The sequence below is a fragment of the Rhipicephalus sanguineus genome, chromosome 3 (genome assembly GCF_013339695.2).
Source record: "Rhipicephalus sanguineus isolate Rsan-2018 chromosome 3, BIME_Rsan_1.4, whole genome shotgun sequence".
In the NCBI taxonomy this organism is placed as follows: domain Eukaryota; kingdom Metazoa; phylum Arthropoda; class Arachnida; order Ixodida; family Ixodidae; genus Rhipicephalus; species Rhipicephalus sanguineus.
In genome coordinates this window covers 207,538,489-207,559,619 of record NC_051178.1, presented here as the reverse complement: position 1 = coordinate 207,559,619, position 21,131 = coordinate 207,538,489, and the positions used below count along the sequence as shown (strand labels likewise).

Here is a 21,131-nt window from a genome sequence, read left to right as displayed (position 1 = left end):
AAGTGAAAACTGCCGCTATTTCTTTCCTAACCAGTTAGAGAACAACGGTATGCTTCATTCGGGGCTGCAAAAGCCCACGCGTGAAATCAACACCGCGCCGCCGAAGCTTCGGCCGCGCTGGACCAAATATGGCGGCGGGCAGGGCGGTCGCGGTACTTTTCCCGTTCCAGTGATTTTAACCGGGTTCATATCAGGGCGCTGTGCAGCCCTGATATGAACCCGCCAGCCTCTGAAAGAGGTCGCGGCAGCTGACCTGATGTGAGCCCGGCAGGCTTCTTTCTGTTCCGTAAGCTCATAACCGTGTTCCCGCCATCCAACAGGCTGTCACAGTCTCTCAGAGAGGTCGCGGCAGCTGACTGTCGGGAGACTTTGCGGAGTGGGAATCGCGTTGGCAGCGGTGTACCGACGCCCAAGGAGGCTATCTTGAAGAATTTCAATAATATATAGCGATCAGACAAATAGTTTTATTTTTTTACCAGACCCAGACTCATGAGTCATTACTTTACGGACAAACCTCGTGGATCTCTTTCAAGATACATGTTAACTCGCTTTCGTAGAGCCGCGCCTACCACGACTCTCCGAAGACAGCATTATAATCCCCAAAACAGAGTTAAGGTGTATCTTTAAAGAGAGGTGTATATATATATATATATATATATATATATATATATATATATATATATATATATATATATATATATATATATATATATATATATTAAAGTGGACAGGTAATCTTTTCTCCTCCTTCTTCTTAGAGTGCAGCACAAGAATAGCAAGAGGGCTATTCAACCTTAGAAATGCAACATATAATGCAGCCCATGAAAAGCATATAAGGGAAGTTATTTGAGGATTTTAATTGATTAGTTCCTTTTTCTTCTCGTTCGACGTAGAAGAATACACAGCTATCGCATTCTCAACATATCAGTCTGTAATACACTATCAATGCTGACATGCAAGAGAAAGTAAGGAATCGTTCGATTTATCACCCCAACGAACGACTGACGTATACCCTGGCATGCGCACTTATACTGCGCAGACGGACCCTCGCTTGAGGATTACGAAAGATCGTTATGTATGTATGTAATAATTGTTGGGGTTTAACTTCCCAAAACCACGATATGATTATCAGGGACGCTGTAGTGGATGGCTCTGGAAATTTCAACCACCTGAAGTTCTTTACCGTGTACCTAAATCTATGTACACGGGCCTCAAGGATGTTGCCCTCCATCGAAAATGCGGCCGCAGTGGCCGGGGTTAGATCCCGCGACCTTCGGGTCAGTAGTCGAGCAAAATAAACACTAGACCGCCGTGGCGAATACGTATGTATGTACGTACGTATGTATGTATGTATGTATGTATGTATGTATGTATGTATGTATGTATGTATGTATGTATGTATGTATGTATGTATGTATGTATGTATGTATGTATGTATGTATGTATGTATGTATGTATGTATGTATGTATGTATGTACAGTGAAACCTCGGTGACACGATCGCAGCTCATACAAATTTCAGGTTGATACGAATTTTTCGTTGGTCCCGGCCAAGGCCCATTGGCCTGCAATGTAATGGAGTTCGGTTGTTGCGAAGCTATTAGAGAGTTTGAGAATTGGGGACCCAAGACGCTGGGCCCCCAAGCCGCGGCGTTGGGCAGCCTGCTCTTGCGTTCGGATGATCAGCAGAGTTCGAGAATTGGGCCAACGCAGGCTGCGTTGGGTAAAGCGCACGGAGCGCCACGCGTGTAAAGTCATGCGAGACGCGGGCCATACTGCGCCGTGGCCCGCGCTGCGTCTGTATCTTCTCGCTGGTGACCCAAAACGCCTTGGGGCCCCACGCTAGTTTTCAGTTTTAGGGGCGAAGCTCCTTAAGGCGGCACCCGTTCGTGCCTCGTAGTCGTAGTCGTAGTAGTAGTGCGTAACAAGTCTTACGCTTTCACCTCCAAGGTGGTGCCGGTGGGAGATTTTTCCTGTGCGTTGTTGAACAATAAAAAATTCGCAGCGTGCGCGTTAACTAAAAGCCGAATTCTTCTGTCTCTCATTCCCCATTAGCAGCCATTGGCATGTTCCAGTAGGAAACGTTAGTAGAAGTAGAAGTGTAAGTGTTAGCTAAAAGCCGACTTCTTCTTTCTCTCATTCCCATTAGCAGCCATTGTTTACCTCCAAGGTAGTGCATGGTGAGATTTCTCCTGTGCGTAATTAAACAATAAAAATTTTGTTCAAAAACGCCGTTGATTGACGAAATAAACCAACGAAAGACGCCAGATGTTTTGTAAAAGCAAAACGAAAGAACGCCAGATGTTTCTAAAGCAAAGCGAAAAGACGCCAGCTGCTTAACGAAAGACGCCACATGTTTTCTAAAGCAATGATTTTCTAAACAATGAAAATTCACAGCGTACATGTAAAATAAAGTGAGCTGCAAGTCGTCATAACTCATCGAACCTTTAGTATAAACGCGCCCGATCTCACGTCGGTGATGATGTACTGGGCAGAATTCACGGAAGATTCACGGTTTACCGATGAACCTCCGCAGCTTCGCCCACTCATCATCATTCACTCCGTGGATATGCTGTGATTTTTTTTTGCGTCTCGGGTCAACGCGAGCGCAAGAGCCCAAGAGTGGCTTGGGTTCTGCGCATGCGCCCTGGCGGCTCGCAAGCTTCTTGGGTCCCCAAGGTCCTTGGGGCCCCAATTCTCAAACTCTCTATTTTCACCCAGCGACGTTTGATACCAACGTACCCTCACCGGTCAGATACGATGAGGTGCTGTCCGCGCTGTCGCGGAAGACGCGCCGAGCCAATGCCTCCTTGACTAGATGCCCGCCGCGTCGCTCGGTTTCCCATTGCGGCGGCGGTTCCCTTAGTTCACCACAAAATCCGTGAGGCAGCGCTCGTAGCCTGACCGACTTCCGGCGGCAGCGGAAATAAGTTTGCACCTTCGAGACTGTAACAGGCGTGATGGCAATCTCGGAGGCAGCAGCACGTGACCTTTGTTAGTAAGTAAGTAAAAGTTAGTAAGTAAGGTGTTCATATTCCCTTTTAACACAGGACAGGCGTTTTAAGTGCCGCAGGAAGAAAAACCCGTTGCATCCGGTGCAGGCGTGCGCTATAGGGGGCGCTCGTGGCCTGACCGCGGAGAAAAAAAAGAGGGAGAGGGTACGGAACCGGGTTACCGGACCACGCGGCGGGCATCTAGTCAAGGAGGCATTGGCCGAGCACGTGCCAGCGCGGGAACGCGAGCGTGGGCATGCGCGCCCTCTTTTTATCAATCTTCGCATGGCCTCTATCCCCCCGTTTGCAAAGGCCTCACCAAGGCTAAAACATTTCAATTCGGCCTTCTCGGGCGCGTGCCCGCACTGTGCGGAGGAGTCTTCTGACACCTATCACATGGTGTGAGCATGCCCCTCAAATCCTGCCTACCCACCCCACTCCCACCCCACCCGAGAGGACTGGGAAGCTGTCCTGCTCGGCTGCTCCGACCTCCAAGCCCAACAGGCATTGGTGGCTAGAGCCCGGGCCGCCGCGGCAGCTACAGGGATACCGGACTAGGGATCCCTCCTAGTGTTTGTGAAGGGCGGGCCCATCCGGCGTACCCCATCCACACCTCTCGCTGTATATAGCTTAATAAATGTTTTCCACCACCACCACCACCGCCAAATCGTCAGAATCACGGTGTAAGAAAACCACCTTTCCTACGGTCAGAATAAACCTTCAGTGACGCGTTACGGCCTCCGATATTATGCGCGCGAATCTGAGGCTCTTATGTGCCTCCGTGTGCCTTCGCGTTTAGATTACAGAGGACATTAGTGCCATGCTTTCTTTTTCTAACGCGTCGACGCGGGCTGCTGTCGTTGTACTGTGTTAACACGTCCCTGCCTCGTGCATCAGACATCCTATGAAAGGTGGACGAGGACCGAAAGGAGGCTAGAACGTCAGGCCTCACAACGTCAATATGCGCGACCGTTGAGGTCGCACTTGTGCGGGCACGGCCGAAAATATCCCAAAAAACATCCCTAACACCTCTGCGATAACAAAATCGTAACACAGGACCGTGGTTCTGTAATTTTGTGGCCTTGATCCATCGCGTCAAAGCGCTTCTTTTGTTACTTTCGCTGCAGTACTCCGGTGTTGTGCAAAAAAGCATACTCAAATTTGGAAGAGGCTACTGCTGCCACGGGTCACAACGCACCTGGTTCATTAATTAAACACGCGCGTACAGGTATTTACAAGTGCTGGTATGATTGCCGACATCTAAAGACTTAACTGACAATCATTCAGGGTTCTTCCTGACGTTACTGAGGCCCTGAAAAATAATGAATGAAAATTTACGCCAGCTTTCTTTTGTCGCATGCTAATTTTCCATGCTTCCTGGTGATACGAATTTCGGATGATACGAATATTTTTGGTAGTCCCATGAGATTCGTATCACCGAGGTTTCACTGTATGTATGTATGTATGTATGTATGTATGTATGTATGTATGTATGTATGTATGTATGTATGTATGTATGTATGTATGTATGTATGTATGTATGTATGTATGTATGTATGTATGTATGTATGTATGTGTGTGTCTGTCTGTCTGTCTGTCTGTATGCATGTATGTATGTATGTATGTATGTATGTATGTATGTATGTATGTATGTATGTATGTATGTATGTATGTATGTATGTATGTATGTATGTATGTATGTATGGAACTCAAACGCCGTTCTAATTTTGACCACACGAAGTTTTATCTATATGCGCCTAACTGTGAGTGCACCACCGTTCTCGCATATCACTTTAATCGGAATGCGACTGCCCATTTATGCATATTGTATCCTATGCACGTCATTAATAAGAAACTTAAATTTAGAGCCTCTCATTTTAGTTTTCTTTCTTTCTCTTGCAGCTACAGAAGCAGGGGGCAATGGTAGCTCAGACGATGACAGTGGCTCCGTGGTGTCCTTCTTCGACAAGAGCGGCGCCCAGAAAGGTTAGCCGATGTTAAGTTAAGGTATGGGATTTCACGTGCCGAAACCATGCACGGCGATGCACGTCGTTCTGCACGGAAGACTCCGAAACAACTTTGACCACGTCCTTTAACGTGCATGCAATTCGCAGCACACGAGCGTTTCTCCATCTCTGTTGCAGATCGAACCCGCGACCTTAATGCTCAGTATCACGACGGCATATATTGCAATTAATCCGACGGACAGCTAGCTGATGGCGTTATGATGCGAGCTGGTTTAAGTTAATCGCAAACCTAGTTTGCCAAACTGGATTCACGGGGGCTTTATGTGTCAGTCGTGCAATTAGGATGTGAGGCCCGCTATATAGGCGGGAGCTCTGACCGTTCTTTAATTTTCTTGTACGCCTGGGTGCGTGAGCGTTTTCGCATTTTACCTCCATCCTAATGTGACAATCATGACAATCATGACATCATTCACGAAGTGAATGATGTTAGAGGAGCTTGCTCGGAGATGATCGGGTAACCCGTGAATCCTCCGTACAAATTCCTCTATCGTCATATAAAGGCGTGACCACGTTGTTATATGACGATAGAGCTCCGCGCTGCTTCGGCTGCGCGAGCCCTAGCCGCTGCCGCCACCTCTGGATCGATGGTAGCTTTTGCTTGCTGCCAGCGCTGGCGTCTCTCTTCTGCTCGCAGGCTCTCACCGCAGGATCTTGGCGGCGAGCCCGCGTTGCTGCTGCCTTGCGTGCTCTCACCCCCGCTGTCTTGGCTTGTTGGGTGTTCATGCTGAGTAGCGGTAGCGAAGTGCACTGAGTGAGCTCCCGCCGAAGAGAAAGGAAGCGCGCCGAGAGCAAGGATGGATGGATGGATGGATGGATAAGGCTGTACCCTTTAGATCGGGCGGCGGCTCACGCCACCTAGCCGTAATACAGTTAAATACTAGCACTATGTATGTACTAGCACTTCCTCCGTAGGTGAAGGAATTTTCACTCGCGCCTTGATTGTAGCCACCAATCAGATAACCTCCTCCTGGTTATTTCTACCCGCTTAAAGTCTATTTTACCTTTACTGTCCCTAAACCCCAATGCTTTGAACAATTCTGCGTCATTTTCTTGAACTATAGGGTGAAGCCCTTTACAGACCAGTATCAAGTGTTCAGCCGTTTCCTTCTCCTCTCCACACGCACTACATAACGTGTCTATTCCTTCGTACTTGGCTCGGTACGTCTTGGTCCGCAATACTCCCGTCCTGGCCTCAAACAGCAGAGAACTACCCCGAGAATTATCGTAGATCTTTTCCTTCGCAATTTCCTGCTTGAAAGTTCGGTAGGTCTCCAGTGCTGATTTCGTACTCATCCCTATTTTCCACATATCCCTCTCAGTTTCTTTCACCTTCTTCTTAACGGATAGTTCCCTTTGGTTCGGCCTCCTGCCGTTTTCTAAGTATTTACTTGTCAATTTTCTGGTCCGCTTCCTCCATTTTGTATCGACATCCCTCATGTACAAGTAGCTGAAAACTTTCCTAGCCCAACGCTTCTCCCCCATTTATCTCAATCGCTCCTCAAATTTTATCTTGCTGCTAGCCTCCCTGCCCTAAAATGATGTCCATCCCATGTCACCTTGTACCCCCTGATTTGGCGTATTCCCGTGTGCTCCCAAAGCCAGCCTACCTATGCCACGTTGCTTAACTTCTAATCTTGCTTGAACCTCTGATCTCATACACAAGACCGCATTGCCGAACGTCAGACCAGGAACCATGACCCCTTTCCAGATCCCGCTCACAACATCATAACTATTGTAATTCCACAGTGCCCTATTTTTCATTACAGCTGTATTCCTGTTACCTTTATGTCGCCATGTATCTTTCGTGCTCCCTTAGATACTCAGCCCCGTTGCTTATCCATACACCAAGGTATTTGTATTTATCCACTATTTCCAGTGTGACCTCCTGTATCCTAAGCTCACTGCCTTGGTTATCATTAAAAATCATGACTGCCGATTTTTCCTTACTGAACTTCAAATTTAACTTATCTCCCACATTACCGCAGATGGCTATCAATCCCTGCAAATCTTCCTTATTGTCGGCCATTAATACTAGCGCTGTATATGGGCGCGGCCCTCTAGCGGTGACCTATCTAACGAGAGCACGCGCCGTGTGTGCGGCGGAGTGTGCCGCGCCGCCGCTTAGGCGGCGCGCCATCTAGTGAGTGCGCTTGAATCACCGGAGAGAGCACAGCTACGCCTCTAGCGGGAGCAATGAGAACTAGCGGATACGGTGCGATGGACAAGGCGTGAGCATAAGAAGCTTGGCGAGCAAGCTCCTAAAGAAAAAAAACTACGCACATAACCCCTGCAAAGAATACGCACCCCCAATTCTTAAGCACATTTTTCCGTTTTTTAGTGCGGATTATATGCGAGAATATACGGCACTCATCGGCTAACATGCGAAACAGTATACATCGGCCAAACTGGCCGATGTTTGAATGAACGACTGCGCGAGCACCACAATTCGTTGAATACGTCAGACGGGGCTAATCTTCCCCGCCACTGCCAGATCTGTGGCTGTGTGCCGCTGTTTTCCAATGTTAAGATTTTGGGTAGAGGTGGGGGCTAGGAGGAGCGCGAAATCCTTGAAGCTTATCATATAAACATGCTCCGCGATGATAGTGTGAGCAGTACGTCCATTTCATTACTACAGAAGGAATGCGAGTTCCTGTCACTCTGTCGGTAGATTCTTGGCCGTTATGTAGGCCAATTTCTGCTTTTGCTTTTTCATGTTTTGGGTTTTGGCTTCATGGTTTTACGTGATTAGCGCATGCGCCGTGGTTCTTCTGGGAGGTGCTGTCAGCTAACAAAGCACAGTTGCTAGTCCAGTCGTTGTGTGTGTCACTTCTCCCCCTTGTCCGGCGCCTTTTTGACTGGTTTTTGCTTCAGCGGCATTCTATTTGTTGTGCCTCGCATAAGCGCCAGCTAAAAGGGGGGGAGGGGTACTGAAGTTGGCGTTTTTATTGCGGAGGTGTTGGCGCGAACGCTTTCTGTAACGCACGTGCGTCCGCAACTGAAGGCAGCGCCATGTCAGCAACGCCAATTGCACGGCCGCTAAGAGAGAGAGAGAGCAACTTTATTTAAAAAAAAAAAAAAAAAAGGTCCGGCGAGTTCTTCGGGGATTTGGGCTAATATCCCCACCTAGGCGTCGGCCACGAGCCCTTGAGCTCTGGCGGCTGCCTCGGCCCGCTGGACGGCCCAGAGTTGGTCCTCGAGGGCGAAGCTGAGCAGTGCAGTCTCCCAGCGCGTTCGGTTCGAGGCTGCGTCTCCGTCTGGTACCCCACCTCTGTCACACTCCCATAACATGTGTTCCAGGGTAGCCCTGGCCTCGCAAAACTTGCATCTTGCCGAATAAAGCTCTGGGTAACAGAGATTCAAGATCGCTGGGTTCGGAAACGTTCTGGTCTGCAGCTGTCGCCACGTGACCGCCTGCTTCTTGTTCAGTTTTTGGTGTGGTGGCGGAAATTTGCACCTGGCCAATCTGTAATGTTGTGTAATTTCTCGAAAACTAGTGAGGCGATCCTCCCACTCCCACTCCCCGCCCGACGTCGCGGCCGAGGCGGCGGCGGTGTTGACGGTGGCGGCGCGGTCCGTAAGCCCTCGAGCCGCCCCGCGCGCCGCCTCATTGCCGGCGAGCGAAGTGGTGTGTGCGGGTGCCCATAAGATGTAAACGTCCCTATTCTCGGTTTTGCCCGCAAGCAGAATTCGTAACGCCTCGGGGGAGACGCGGCCGTTGGCAAAGTTGCGGACTGCGGTCTGGGAGTCGCTAATTACCACTTCGGCCGTGGTGGTGGCCACAGCGAGCGCGATAGCCACTTCCTCCGCTGTCTCCACGTGCTCAGTGCGTACCGTGACGCTTGTCTTGCAAGCGTTCTCATGATCTATTACTGCGGCCACGAAGCCGCGCCTGTGTGCGTATCTGGCCGCGTCCACGAACACCGCATCTCTACAGTTGCCATACTTCTTCTGTATGTCCTGTGCTCTCTTTTCCCTCCGACCCCTGTGGTATTCGGGATGCATGTTCTTCGGCAAGGGAAGAACGACCAATTTATCCCTGACGTTGCTTGGTACGTCGAGTTTGACACCGTGCTGAGCGTGATACCTTATTCCTAACCTCTCTAGTATGTATCTGCCCGTCGGGCTCTTGGAAAGGCGTTCGTACTGCGCTATGTTCTGCGCCTCTATCAATTCTCCCAGCGTGTTGTGTAGACCCAGATCTAGTAACTTACTCGTGCTCGTGTTGATCGGTAGCCCTATTGCCTGTTTGTAAGCCTTCCTGATTAAGCCTTCCATCTTTGTCTTCTCCGCGACCTGCCACTTGAGGTAGGGTGCCACGTACGTTATTCGGCTCATTACGAAGGCCTGAACTAGTCTGATCATATTGCCCTCTTTCATCCCGCTGTGTCGGTTGGCTATGCGTCTCAGTAACCTGATGGTCTGAGCGACCGCGCCTTCCAGTCTTCTGATGGTCTCGCCGTTGTGGCCGTTTGCCGCGATGTGTAAGCCCAGAACGCGTATGTTCTCTACCCTGGGCACGGGTCGCCCGTCGGACGTGCTTAGTCGTATGTCGCTACTGGGATCCTTATCATTCATCGAGCCGTTCGGCTTGCGGCCTCTTCGCGTGGGTTTGTAAACTAAAAGTTCGGACTTTTCCGCTGAGCAGCTCAGGCCGGTGTTCTTTAAGTATTCCTCAACAGTCTCGATCGCACGCTGTAACGTCTGTTCTATGTGCCCGTCGCAGCCCTCCGTAACCCACAACGTAATGTCGTCGGCGTAAAGGCTGTGATTGAGCCCTTCGATTTCTTGTAGCTTGGCTGGCAACCCCACGAGAGCTATGTTAAAAAGCATGGGCGATATGACCGATCCTGGTGTACCGCGCTACCCAACTCTATTTCCTCGGAAGTAAGCTCCCCGAAAGTGAGCTTGGCCTTTCTATTCGTGAGAAAATCTCGAACGTAGTTATACGTTCGTTCGCCGAGGCCGAGTTCCTGCAGTTTGGCCAGTACGGTTGCGTGCGTTACGTTATCAAAGGCCTTCTTCAGGTCCAGGCCAAGTATGGCCTTGGTGGACCTGGTTGGGCTATCAATCACCTGGTGTTTTATCTGTAGCATCGCGTCCTGCGTAGAGAGGTTTCGCCTGAACCCCAACATCGTGTGGGGAAGCAGGTTGCGGTCCTCGAGGTAGTTGGTCAGCCTTGTGAGGACCACGTGCTCCAATACCTTCCCCAGGCATGAAGTCAGCGAGATCGGTCTGAGGTTCTCTAGCTGCAGTCGCTTACCCGGCTTCGGTATCAGCACGATGTGCGCAGTCTTCCATTGTTGTGGTAGCCGCCCGGTTTCCCAGCACGCGTTGAGGTACTCCGTGAGTTTCGTTATCGATTTATCGTCGAGATTCCTGAGTGTTTTGTTCGTGATACCGTCGGGCCCGGGCGCCGATTTAGTGTTTAGCTTCTGTAACACTGCCCTGATCTCTGACTCGCCGATCGGTCTGTCTAGGTCTTCGTTGACTGCGCCTCCGTAATCAGGATGCGTGTCCGATTGGGCAGAACTAATGTACCGTTCCGTGATCTCCCGTAAGATGTCCTGTTCGGAGCCTTTGTACGCATGTATAATTCTGTTGACGTTCTGTCTGTACGCGGTTTTCGGCAGATCCCACGTACCGTGGGAGTCGATGTATGCGAAGCATGCGGCGGGTAGGTGACTGTGGCGTAACTTTTTTTACCGAGCGACACGTTACAAAATGACGCTAAAGATTTGTATAACTTTTATACGCACACTTATATATGTTGAAGAGCCGCATATGTGTTATATAACCAGTTGTTTACGGTAGGGTAACGCTGCCAATGGGAACGTGGGTATTACCAACACCAGAAGCGGTAAGCTGATATGTAGTGCTTATACGTGTCCCGAGAACGCACGCACGTTTCACGAACCCGTGTGCATGTGTGCAAGAAGTTCTTGACAGTTTTTGAACAAGGGCATCATCACCGTGATCAGTGAGCACCAGCAGCTGGTCATGACTTGTTATAGGATCCGGTCGTGATCGGGGTGACGAGGGGACCATGTGTAGTGAAGTATGTGGTATAGTAGAGCTGTGGGAATTCGTGGATGCCTCGGTCATTTCTTCGACGAATTGTCTGTCGACAGAGCCGGCGACATGTCGGAACTTGAAGCCACCCTTCGCGTTGGTGAGGTATAGGCCGTCGAGGCTGGTATAGGCCTGGATAGTGCTACGTAGACCAACATCAGTGGATGGTGTTTGTCGTATTCGTAGACTACCTTGGCGTAACTGGCCTACATAGCCTAGTCTACAAAGTGGCTATCAAGCAATCTGGCATCATCCTCGGTCAGCATGAGGCCATCGCCCAGCCTCGTAAGAAATGAAGAGGACACTGCGTCGTTCTGGTGGACGAAGTGCACTTTACCGTACGGTGATGTGGATATCATATGTAACTTTCGTTAATGTATTCCTCCGGGGTCAAGCAATACTTCAATATAGCTTGCTGAATCATAGGAATACAAACGTAATGTTTATTATACTGCTATAAAAGCGGAGCCAACACTGGAACTACAGACGTTAATCTGATATGACGCCTGTATCGTAGAAGTACACATCGTAGGAGTATCATGTAGGGTCTATTGCTTTCTTGTAAAATTAGATAGCCAGCACCACAACCACAGTTGACGTTGCACCGATACTACGCCTGCGTAGGCTGTTTTCCCAAACCAGTTTATAGACCTGGCGTGGCTCAGTGGTAGAATACCTGATTGCCACGCAGAATGCTTGGGTTCGATTCCTGCTGGGATCCTAATTTTCATTCTTTCCATTCGTTGAATCAACGCTGCCGATATTGGTTTTCCTTAACGTTCTAGCATTTAAGTTATCAATGTCTGTTGTCGCCGTTCCAGGGAAGATATAAACTGTCAATCACCTGTGGCGCATACCCGTACACCGCGACCCGTGGTAAACGGGTATGTGCCACACGTGTCTAGCGGAAAGGGTTTGACGACGTACGCGACAGGATTTTAACGTTATTCATGTCATGACCCGGCAATCATATTCGTCAAATCCTCTTACCCTACCATGCAAATTTTGGTCTACACCAAGTTAAGGAGGCGATCATGAGAGCACCCAGACGTAGGCGGCTAGATAGATAGATAGATAGATACGTAGATAGAAACGCTCAAAGTGCCAGAGGTTCGCTAAAAATGCTTCGCATTTAAAAAACAGTTTTTTATGTTGCGGCCGTAGCAGAGGCCTGACTGCACGTTTGCTGGCAGTTCGCAGGATCGCCCGCAGCGGAGCTCAGCAGTTCCTCGTCTTCGCGGAGGCTCCCGAGATCGCGGACGAAGGTGAAGCCCGCTTCGCTGCATTACTCGCGCGGCTTCTAGGAAGTGATGGCAAATTTTGATTAGCCCTGCACACACACACACACACACAAGTTTGCGGTGTTACAAGTCTTTTGGATAATCGGCGTTTTATTCACTGCAAATGCTCCCCCACGCAGTGCCGGCCTCCATGAATAACTACACCGGAGGCAGCAACAGTCGTCTGGACGTACTGGACAACCTATGAAAAGGCCATTTCGCCATGCTCAACCTCAGGTAGCACGCGGTTTCGCTGCATCGCACTACGGGACATCTTCGATTATGCTGCATCGTCATGCGACGGAGAAGGAAGCGTGTGGTCTCTGGATCACCGATTTATTATTTTTTTGCGCTCTCTGCTTTTCTTAGTTGTGTTGGATTAAATAATTAAGCTACTGACTCATTATGACCCCGATGAAACGGAGCCACACAGCGCCACACGGAACACGCCATAACGTTTGCGTCGAGAGGCAGTGCTGTTCGAGGTCAAACATACTTAAAAAAATGTAATGATAATCCCATGAAAATATATTCTCACCAAAGCAACCATGAATATTCAGTTGAATATTTTCGTACATACAGGGGTTCGATTCGAATGACAAAAGCTTTGACGTTTGTAAATTATTCCTTGCTCTCCGTTTTATAAGTACATTGTGTGAATCCGGTATATAGCAGTCGATTGAAGTGCTCGCCTTAGGGGCCGCAATAGCAGCATATTACTGCCGCCAAAAGCTCAGCAGAGATCTGCAATAATATGTGTACAATATTGTGGCTATATTTTCAAATCAGTTCTGCGGAATCCCGCAAGGTGGCAGAAGGGTTAAAGAAAGGGAAATTGACAACCACCCGTTTGTAGCAAGAAGCCACAAGGAAATCCATACGGATTTCTCAGAAAGAAAGCCTCTTAGATGCCGAAAAATTCGTCCTGGTCTCCTGATATCGAACCCGGGACCAACGCCTTTCCGGGGTGGTCGCTCTACCAATTGAGCAAACCAGGAAGCTAGCAATTGGCAGCGCGTGGGCGAATTAATCGACAAATCGAAGCACACATCATTGCATATCGGTTCTGCGGCATCCCGCGAGAATGGTTTAAGAAGGGCAACCGCCCGTTTGTAGCACGATGCCAAGCTATATCTTGTGGCTATATATTATATAGCTACGACTTGTGCCTATATTTGCGGTGACAAACGCAACTGCTGCGTTTTGTTGTCTCTTGTCGCATATTGTTGTCGCATATTGTTGTCTCTTGTACTATAGACAACACCTTGAGCTTGCGATTTACGCATGAGCTCGTACACGCTTTACGTATAACGGTCCTTAATTGATTACCGTTCCAGTGAGTGAGCAGCTGGAAGCAGCCTACGATGTGGAAGCTGCCGTACAAGTGCGCCAGATCATGTATCCCACGCTATGCCGTCTAAAGCGTGGTGTGACGTTTTATTTCATCGGATCCACGTGTCAAATATAAATGTGAATGAATTCACACGCTGGACTTTATACTTGAAGGCGCGTGTGCATAGTTGCGATAAGAACATCTCGACTCTTTGTGACAAATAAAACGTGCGTGCGTGTTATTTATTCCAGTGGTGAAACATTAAAATGAAAAAAAATTAAGAAATTGGGCAATGTACAAATACGGACTTTTTGAATTGCAAACAACCAGCCACAATATCAAGGTAACAGACATAATTATGCAATGGTTGTAAAAAAAGACACATTATGCACTGGTAAAACTTGCAAAAAAAATTCGGCAGATCCCACACCTTGTGGGAATCGGTTTCATGTGAAGCAGTCAGCGAGCAGTTATATATGTTGCATTTTTCGCTTTGAGTCAAGCGTTACGGGGTGCGTCGACGTGTTTTTGTAGGTGTAGTAGTTGTGTGCACATCATGGGCTTACCGGGCACGTCGACATCACTGGCGTTTAAAGGGTAATGACGTAACGTCAGCATTCACACTAGAGCACATGCGTCGGTATTAGCGAAACGATCACTTTACGGTGCGATGATGTGAATATCATACGTAACATTCGTTAGCGTATTTATCCGGGGTCGAGCGACGCTTGAATATAGCTTGCTGAATCATAGGGATAAAATTTAATGTTTATTACACTGCTATAAAAGCGGAGCCAACACTGGAACCACAGACGTCAACCTGACATGGCACCTGCATCGTAGGAGTACATATTGCTACACGTGCTAGTACGGTACGCACCACTATATAGTGCCACGCGTGGCACTATATAGCGCTTATTGCTTTGTTACGAAATTAGATAGTCAGAACCACAACGACAATTGATGATGATGATCAAATGAACTTTATTTGGTCCTGGAGAACCCCGATCAGACAACCCCCGAAGGGGCGTCCGCCGCAGTTGCACCGACATTACGCTTGCATAGGATGTTTTTCCAAAGCAGTTTCCAGACCTGGCGTGGCTCTGTGGTAGAATACCTGACTGAAACGCAGAATGCTTGGGTTCGATTCCTGCTGGGATCCTGAATTGTATTCTCTGCATTCGTAGGGTCAACGCTTCCGATGTCGGTTTTTACCAGTGTCTGTTGTCGCCATTCTTTGGTAGATATAAACCACCAATCACCTGTGGCGCATACCCGTATACCACGGGCTGTTATATGGATATGTGCCATACCTGTCTGGAGGAAAGGGTTTGACGACGTACGCGACAGGATTTTCACGTTATTCATGTCATATTCCAGACAGTCATATTCGTCAAGTCCTCTTACCCTCCCATGCTAATTTTGGTCTACACCAAGTTAAGGAGGCGATCACGAGAGCACCCAGACGTAGGCAGCTAGATAGATAGATAGATAGATAGATAGATAGATAGAAACGCCCAAAGTGTAAAAGGTTCGCCAAGAAATGCTTCGCTTTTAAAAAGCTGACAATAGAGTATCTACAATTCAACAAGGCTTATGAAAGGGATAATTGACAACCACCCGTTCGTAACGCGAAGCCACAAGGAAATCTATTCAGATTTCTCAGAAAGGAAAGCTTATGATGGAGAAAGATTCGTCCTAGTCCAGGTATCGAACCCCGGACCAGGACAAATTTTCCCCTTAGTTTAATCTAATAATCAATATGCCACTTTATTTAATCTATATATAAAGTGAAATTTCAGCAACCTGATTCGTGGCCTACCCCTGATTGTGGGTACTTGGCAAATGATGTAAGAGGTCACCATCGTTATCAGTACGCAGAAGAAGAAGCAGAAGAGTACCTGGGCGAGCATCGTTCAGAAATACAAACCAATCGTTTAGGCGACAGAACAAAACGAAAGAAACCAATCGGATGAACAACCGTGATTTGAGGCTACAACAACAACATGCTCGCACCAGAAACTGCACAGCGGATTGCCGACGTCGGTGGCGAACCAGCTGCGATCGATCCAGAGGACGTCACGTCCATCAGGCTGCCATGCAAGGCCAACCCGTCGACGGCAGTCCTACCCTCTCCGCTGAGCAAAAGCTCTGGATGGATGAACCTCACGAGGTAAGCGTCTTCACAAAACACAATGACCCAGAAATGAGGACGTGGGCCGTATTAATGAGAAAATTGATCGAGGCAAGGCTCGGTGTTGTAGCACGTAGGAGAAGGCAACGCGCAGAATTCTTCATGGCTAGACGTGTTGCTAAAGCCGCGACAAAAAAGAAGAAGAAGAAGAGGAATTGCGATTGCTTTGGTGTTTTTTGTCACCAACATGCCCATTCTTACGCCTGTAAACAGGTATCTAGCCTTGATGATCATTCCTATCAGTATGTACTTTCTGCAAACTAGTGAGACGAAACAGGTCCGCCGGCGAAGTTAACAACTGTAAATGTGCTTATGAGAAGGAAATGAGAAAGAAACACCGTAAGGAAAGAGCAACAAAAGGTAAGACATTGCTGAGACTTGGCTTTTGAAAGCTAAACTAATAAACTAGCGTAGAAAAAACGGGAAACAAGAACAGCGACATTTTGCGTCGCTTTCCAGTTTGTTAAAAAAATAGCTTTCAAATATATATCGTGTGCCATTGTGCCAAGAACTGTTGAAATGCCCGAGTTCCACTAAATCCACCAGGAGAAGCCGTTGACTGTTTGACTGAGAGATCTCGGAATCCAGTGGTCCGTTGGCTGAGTGGTTACTAAACGTGTCCAAATTGGTATCACTACAGTAGGGTACGCATTTCGGCTGGTTGGTTCATGATTACGAGCAGAAAAACGGCGCTAAAATGACAGGACGAAGAAAGGACACGAGACGACGGCACTGACTAACAACCAGATGCGTTCATCCTTCCAGTCAAGATATATATATTCCTCCATTGTCTCAATGAAACAACAGAAAAAAACAGGAAAAAAATGAAGGCAACCTGCACAGAGGCAATAAAAGCGATCAATGGGACAAGAATCCATCTCCTCCGGAAAGAGGGAAATCGAGGAGACACATGCCTTGCCGCCCTATTGAGGATGTGATAAGCTTCAGAAATAAGGCGCGCGCGTGCGTCATGGTATTTTGACAGGAAAGTCTAATCTTTAAAAGACGACTGGCAACTGCAATCAGTATAATGTGTCACTAACAGACGTACAGTACACACGGATTGAAACGCGACAAATTTTTTTTTAGTATAACGACTAGTATGCGCATTTTCTCGATATAACCACGTCATGTCGCGACGAATCTGGTTTCTAGATAATTCTGGCTCTGATCTACGCGTTCGAGTCAAATTACGCCGATATGACCCGAACTGAAGACGGTGGAAACGATAGTATGTGCATTACTTAGTCCTAAATTGTACCGTTTCAATCCGTGAGTACTGTACATGTCGGCGTATGCGGAAATGGCGTCGAAACCATCGCCATTCAGTTCGAAACCAAGCAATGGCATATTATATTACTTTTCTTACGCTGCACGTTCATATTTTTCGACGTAATATTAGCGCTCGCCTGAGGAAAGGGAAGGGCCTCGCATTTCTCATGCCAGTGAGAACCAAGGGCGTCCGCAGAACTTTTTCCAGGGGGGTAGTACATCCGCACGGGGGGAGGGGGGCTTCCAGCACAGACAGCCAGATTAGTCAATAGTTAGGAACGTGCAATGCTGGCTGGCAATCCTGAAGGCCGTTTCACACAGATATGCGAGATCTGAGTTTGCTTATCAAGCTGTGTAGCTTACTGCTACTGCATAGAAAAATATTATTCGAAATTCCAGGAGGGGGGGGGCAGCCATCCTCCCTTGCACCCCCTTCCGGAACGCCCATGGGGAGAGCCCTCCCGCTTGAACATATATTTACTTTTCTCACTCAAGCCCCTCATTTCTAATATCTCTCTTTTTACTAGGTAGAAGGATCGTTCATCAATGCTTTGCCAAGTTACCCTTCTTATATGCTGCCCGATTTCCAGGTCTTCACCCTACGTGTGGCTTGCCATATTCGTGTTCCTCTCCGCTACGTCCTTCTCGGCCATGCTTGCCTGGAAACGCCTCAACACCAGCGCCGCTAACATCGAAGGAAAGCCTAACGACGTCGACAGCAACAACGCCTTCCTGATTTCCGCCTTCAATGACAGCAGCCTGCAAGCCCTGAGCACTAGCTTCACACCGGGGGTAAGCGTAAGCGGGCAAAGGCACCCAACTAACAGCTCTCGGGTGCCAAAAGAAGTTAACGTACCCGACAACATTTCCGGGCGTCTCCCTCAGAACCACTGGAAAGATGAAAGTAATTTTCCGGCGAACATAACTGCGCCAGAATCTGTCGACAACGAAAATATGTCCAGCTCGGACTTGATGTCGATTTCGCGGAGAATCACTAGTACGCATACCTTCACGACAACGCCTTCTGGTGACGGCGTTTCCCTTAATTCGTACTCGACATTCGCAGACGAAGAACCATCATTGGTGAGAAATGCCGTCAACAAGGCAGAAGCGGTTTCCGCGACCCGCTCGCGAGACGTTGTCGCTGTAAATACTGCGAAGGGGCCCATCATCGGCAGAAAACGGAAGCTGCTCGGCAGAGAGGTGGCCGTTTTCCTCGGCATACCGTACGCCGCGAAGACTGGTGGCTCAAACCGCTTCTCCGTTCCGCAGCCTGTCGACGGGTGGAACGCCGCTCTGGACGCAACGAAAGCGCGTGCCCCATGCTATCATTTGGTGTCGCCAAATGTACACGAACGTGAAGACGGCAACAGCCACGCGCCGCCATCGCCGTCGGAAGATTGCCTGCACGTCAACGTATGGGCGCCCATGTGTAATAACTCGCCCTGCTCGGGCCTCACGGTGGTCGTCTTCATTCACGGCGGAGGTCTTCGCGCTGGCGGAAACGCGGACCGTCTGCATGACGGCTCGGTTCTCGCTTCTCAGGGCCAAGTGGTCGTAATCGTGCCAAACTACCGCCTCGGTGTGTTCGGGTTTCCCAGCAGAGACATCGTGGGGGCCGCCAGAAACCCGGGACTACTGGACCTTGCGATGGCGCTTGACTGGGTTCGCGAGAGCGTAGCCGTCTTTGGCGGAAACTCGAAGAACGTCGTGCTGTACGGCAGCGGATGGGGCTCGTACTTGGCCGGTCTGTTCGTAGTCTCACCGAAGCTCAGGAGCCACTTCGCGACGTACAGGGTCATCCTCGGAAGCGGATCGCCTCTGCTCAAGTCTAACCACGAGCATCAGACGGAGGAACATTGGAACGGCTTTCTCGGCGCCACGGGTTGCGGTGACGCTGACGAGAACGCTACGCTGGAGTGCCTGCGAAACGCGACAGCTTCGAGCATCGCTGTGGCGCAAGAGCAGTTCCCGGGAACCGTGGGAGTTGTGTTCCCCGACGATTTTGTGCTGCCGGAACCTCCTGAGGAGTTCATAGCTGAAGTCCGCACGTACTCGTCTGTCGAGGTGCTCTTGACTAACGTTATCTCGGAAGGACGAGCCGAATGTCAACGCCTAATCGAATATAAGTCGGATGGCGCCGACTTAAGCGTCGAGAGCTTAATGAATGCTGTTGGACTCACAGCTTCTCAGCTTGCCTACGACAATCATGTAGAACTGCAAGGTAAAGTCTTATTCTTTTCGCTCGTTATTCACACAAGTAAAGCAAACTCACGCATTCTGTGGTACGTACCATTTCAGCCGCGGTGAGCAGCCTGTACAAGGAATGCGGCACAGGGCGCGGCTGTGTGGGCGTAGAGTTCTTGGGTGACGCGCTGTACAACTGCCCTTCCGTGCTGTTCGCCAAGAGACTGTGCAGAGGCCGTGCGCACGTGGTGCACTTGCTGCTCGCCGAGTCGACGGCCGCTCGACCTGCAAGTACTTCTTTCTCCTGTTACATTGTGAGCTCCGAAATTTCATTGTCAGAATGAAAATTTAGAAAGCTGGTGTGTAAGTTATTGTTAGCACGGAAGTGAACAAATGGGTGTGCTGCGCGGTGACGGTTTCTCTAACGCGTAAACCTTGAAAACATTAAAATAGAAAGGGCGTGAAAATAGAAGGAGAGAAACTCGGTTCATTATAGCCGCATGTATATGTTAACACGGTCGGAACACGTGCCACCGTGCGTAAAGCCGCCTAACGTTAGATATAATGGAAAGCGTTTTAATAGGTACGCCTGGCATATGCAGAACACCAAGTAGATGGCGCGCGTGTTATCGGCTACTATCTTCAAATAATGGTGAGAAATATATATGCTGCTGCTTTTCCGCTGGATAAATAACAAATTTGCACCGAATCGGTTCTTTGTTTATGTGTCTCTTTCTGCGCTGTGCAAGTAATTATGGAATACCAATTCTAGCCCGGTCATGCACCTTGCTTAAGGTATGCAACTAATAAGCCCAGTGCTGCAGGTTATTCGTAGTCTTTGGGAGCGCTCGAGCATAACGAGTGCAGTCAACCTACAGGGCAATGCTAACAGTCCGTATTTACGTCCACTTGCAGATGCCAAAGGCAACGCACGGCGATGACGTTCTCTTGGTCTTCGGCGTCCCCACCGCGAGAAGCATTCGGGAGGGGACAGCGTCTTCGACCAATGGAGCAGACGTGGCTTACTCTCAAAGGATAATCTCCATTTTCACAGACTTCGCCAAGAACGGGTACGAGAACGACTCCACTACCATCGACACAGAACTATTTAGTTCATGGTTGAACTTAAGAATATCGCAAATTTGGTCTTATACCATTTATTATTTTGGAAGCAGTAGGTGCATGTGCTGTGTCTGTGTATACATGTGCGTATGTGCATGTGTTCGTGCTTCCCACGCATAAGTGATAGAGAACTCGGGGCGCAGGTTCGAGGCTATGTCGGCAGAGTTCCCAGCATTCTGTGATCCAAAGACCAACGGCACATCTACCGTGTTGTTCCACGATCACGCCATCCGAACAAGTGGCTGGAAGCAGCGGCAATGCGCCTTCCTTAACCGGTACATGATGTACCACGCGACGAACAAGCTAGGACCAGTGGCTTCGCTGCAACGTCGCCTGACCACGAGTAACGCCGTCACAGCTCAGCAGCAGCGTCATTCTTCTTGATGGGGCCGTGCACGTTTTGGTGATCTTACTATGATGGACAGCAATTTGTGCCGCGCAGCCTTGAAGCATCGCTTGTGTATTGATGTGCGTTGTAATCTGTTGGTCACTATTTATGCGTTTCCGAATGAATGATTTACCAATTACAAAGGTATTTTTTTTCTTTTTCGTTTATTTCTAAACAATATACAATTCGCGCATTTAGCCTTACCGCGGAATAAACTTGCAAATACTTTATCTGGATTATCTTTCACATTTATCGGCCGCTGAATTT

The 21,131-nt window shown here is 48.9% G+C and overlaps 1 protein-coding gene and 1 pseudogene across 1 annotated transcript; one reads left to right on the top strand and one right to left on the bottom strand.

Annotated features, from left to right (window-relative positions):
• Positions 1–5,943: 5,943 nt before the first annotated feature.
• On the bottom strand, positions 5,944–7,016 carry LOC125757916 (uncharacterized; annotated as a pseudogene).
• Positions 7,017–15,707: 8,691 nt separating this feature from the next.
• On the top strand, positions 15,708–20,860 carry LOC125757915 (carboxylesterase 1E-like). The gene is made up of 6 exons (XM_049414287.1): positions 15,708–15,874; positions 17,758–17,959; positions 18,440–19,391; positions 19,469–19,641; positions 20,270–20,424; positions 20,620–20,860. Exons 1-6 carry the CDS (start codon positions 15,708–15,710, stop codon positions 20,858–20,860), a joined length of 1,890 nt encoding a protein of 629 aa, XP_049270244.1.
• The last annotated feature ends 271 nt before the right edge of the window (positions 20,861–21,131 follow it).

What these genes read in the sequence shown, in the direction of transcription:
- LOC125757915 (XM_049414287.1), top strand. Translation starts at nt 15,708, where the DNA reads ATGCTCGCACCAGAAACTGCACAGCGGATTGCCGACGTCGGTGGCGAA. An exon ending in GGATGGATGAACCTCACGAG is followed by an intron (nt 15,875 to 17,757) that starts GTAAGCGTCTTC and finishes CCCGATTTCCAG; the next exon opens with GTCTTCACCCTACGTGTGGC. An exon ending in ACAGACTTCGCCAAGAACGG is followed by an intron (nt 20,425 to 20,619) that starts GTACGAGAACGA and finishes CTCGGGGCGCAG; the next exon opens with GTTCGAGGCTATGTCGGCAG.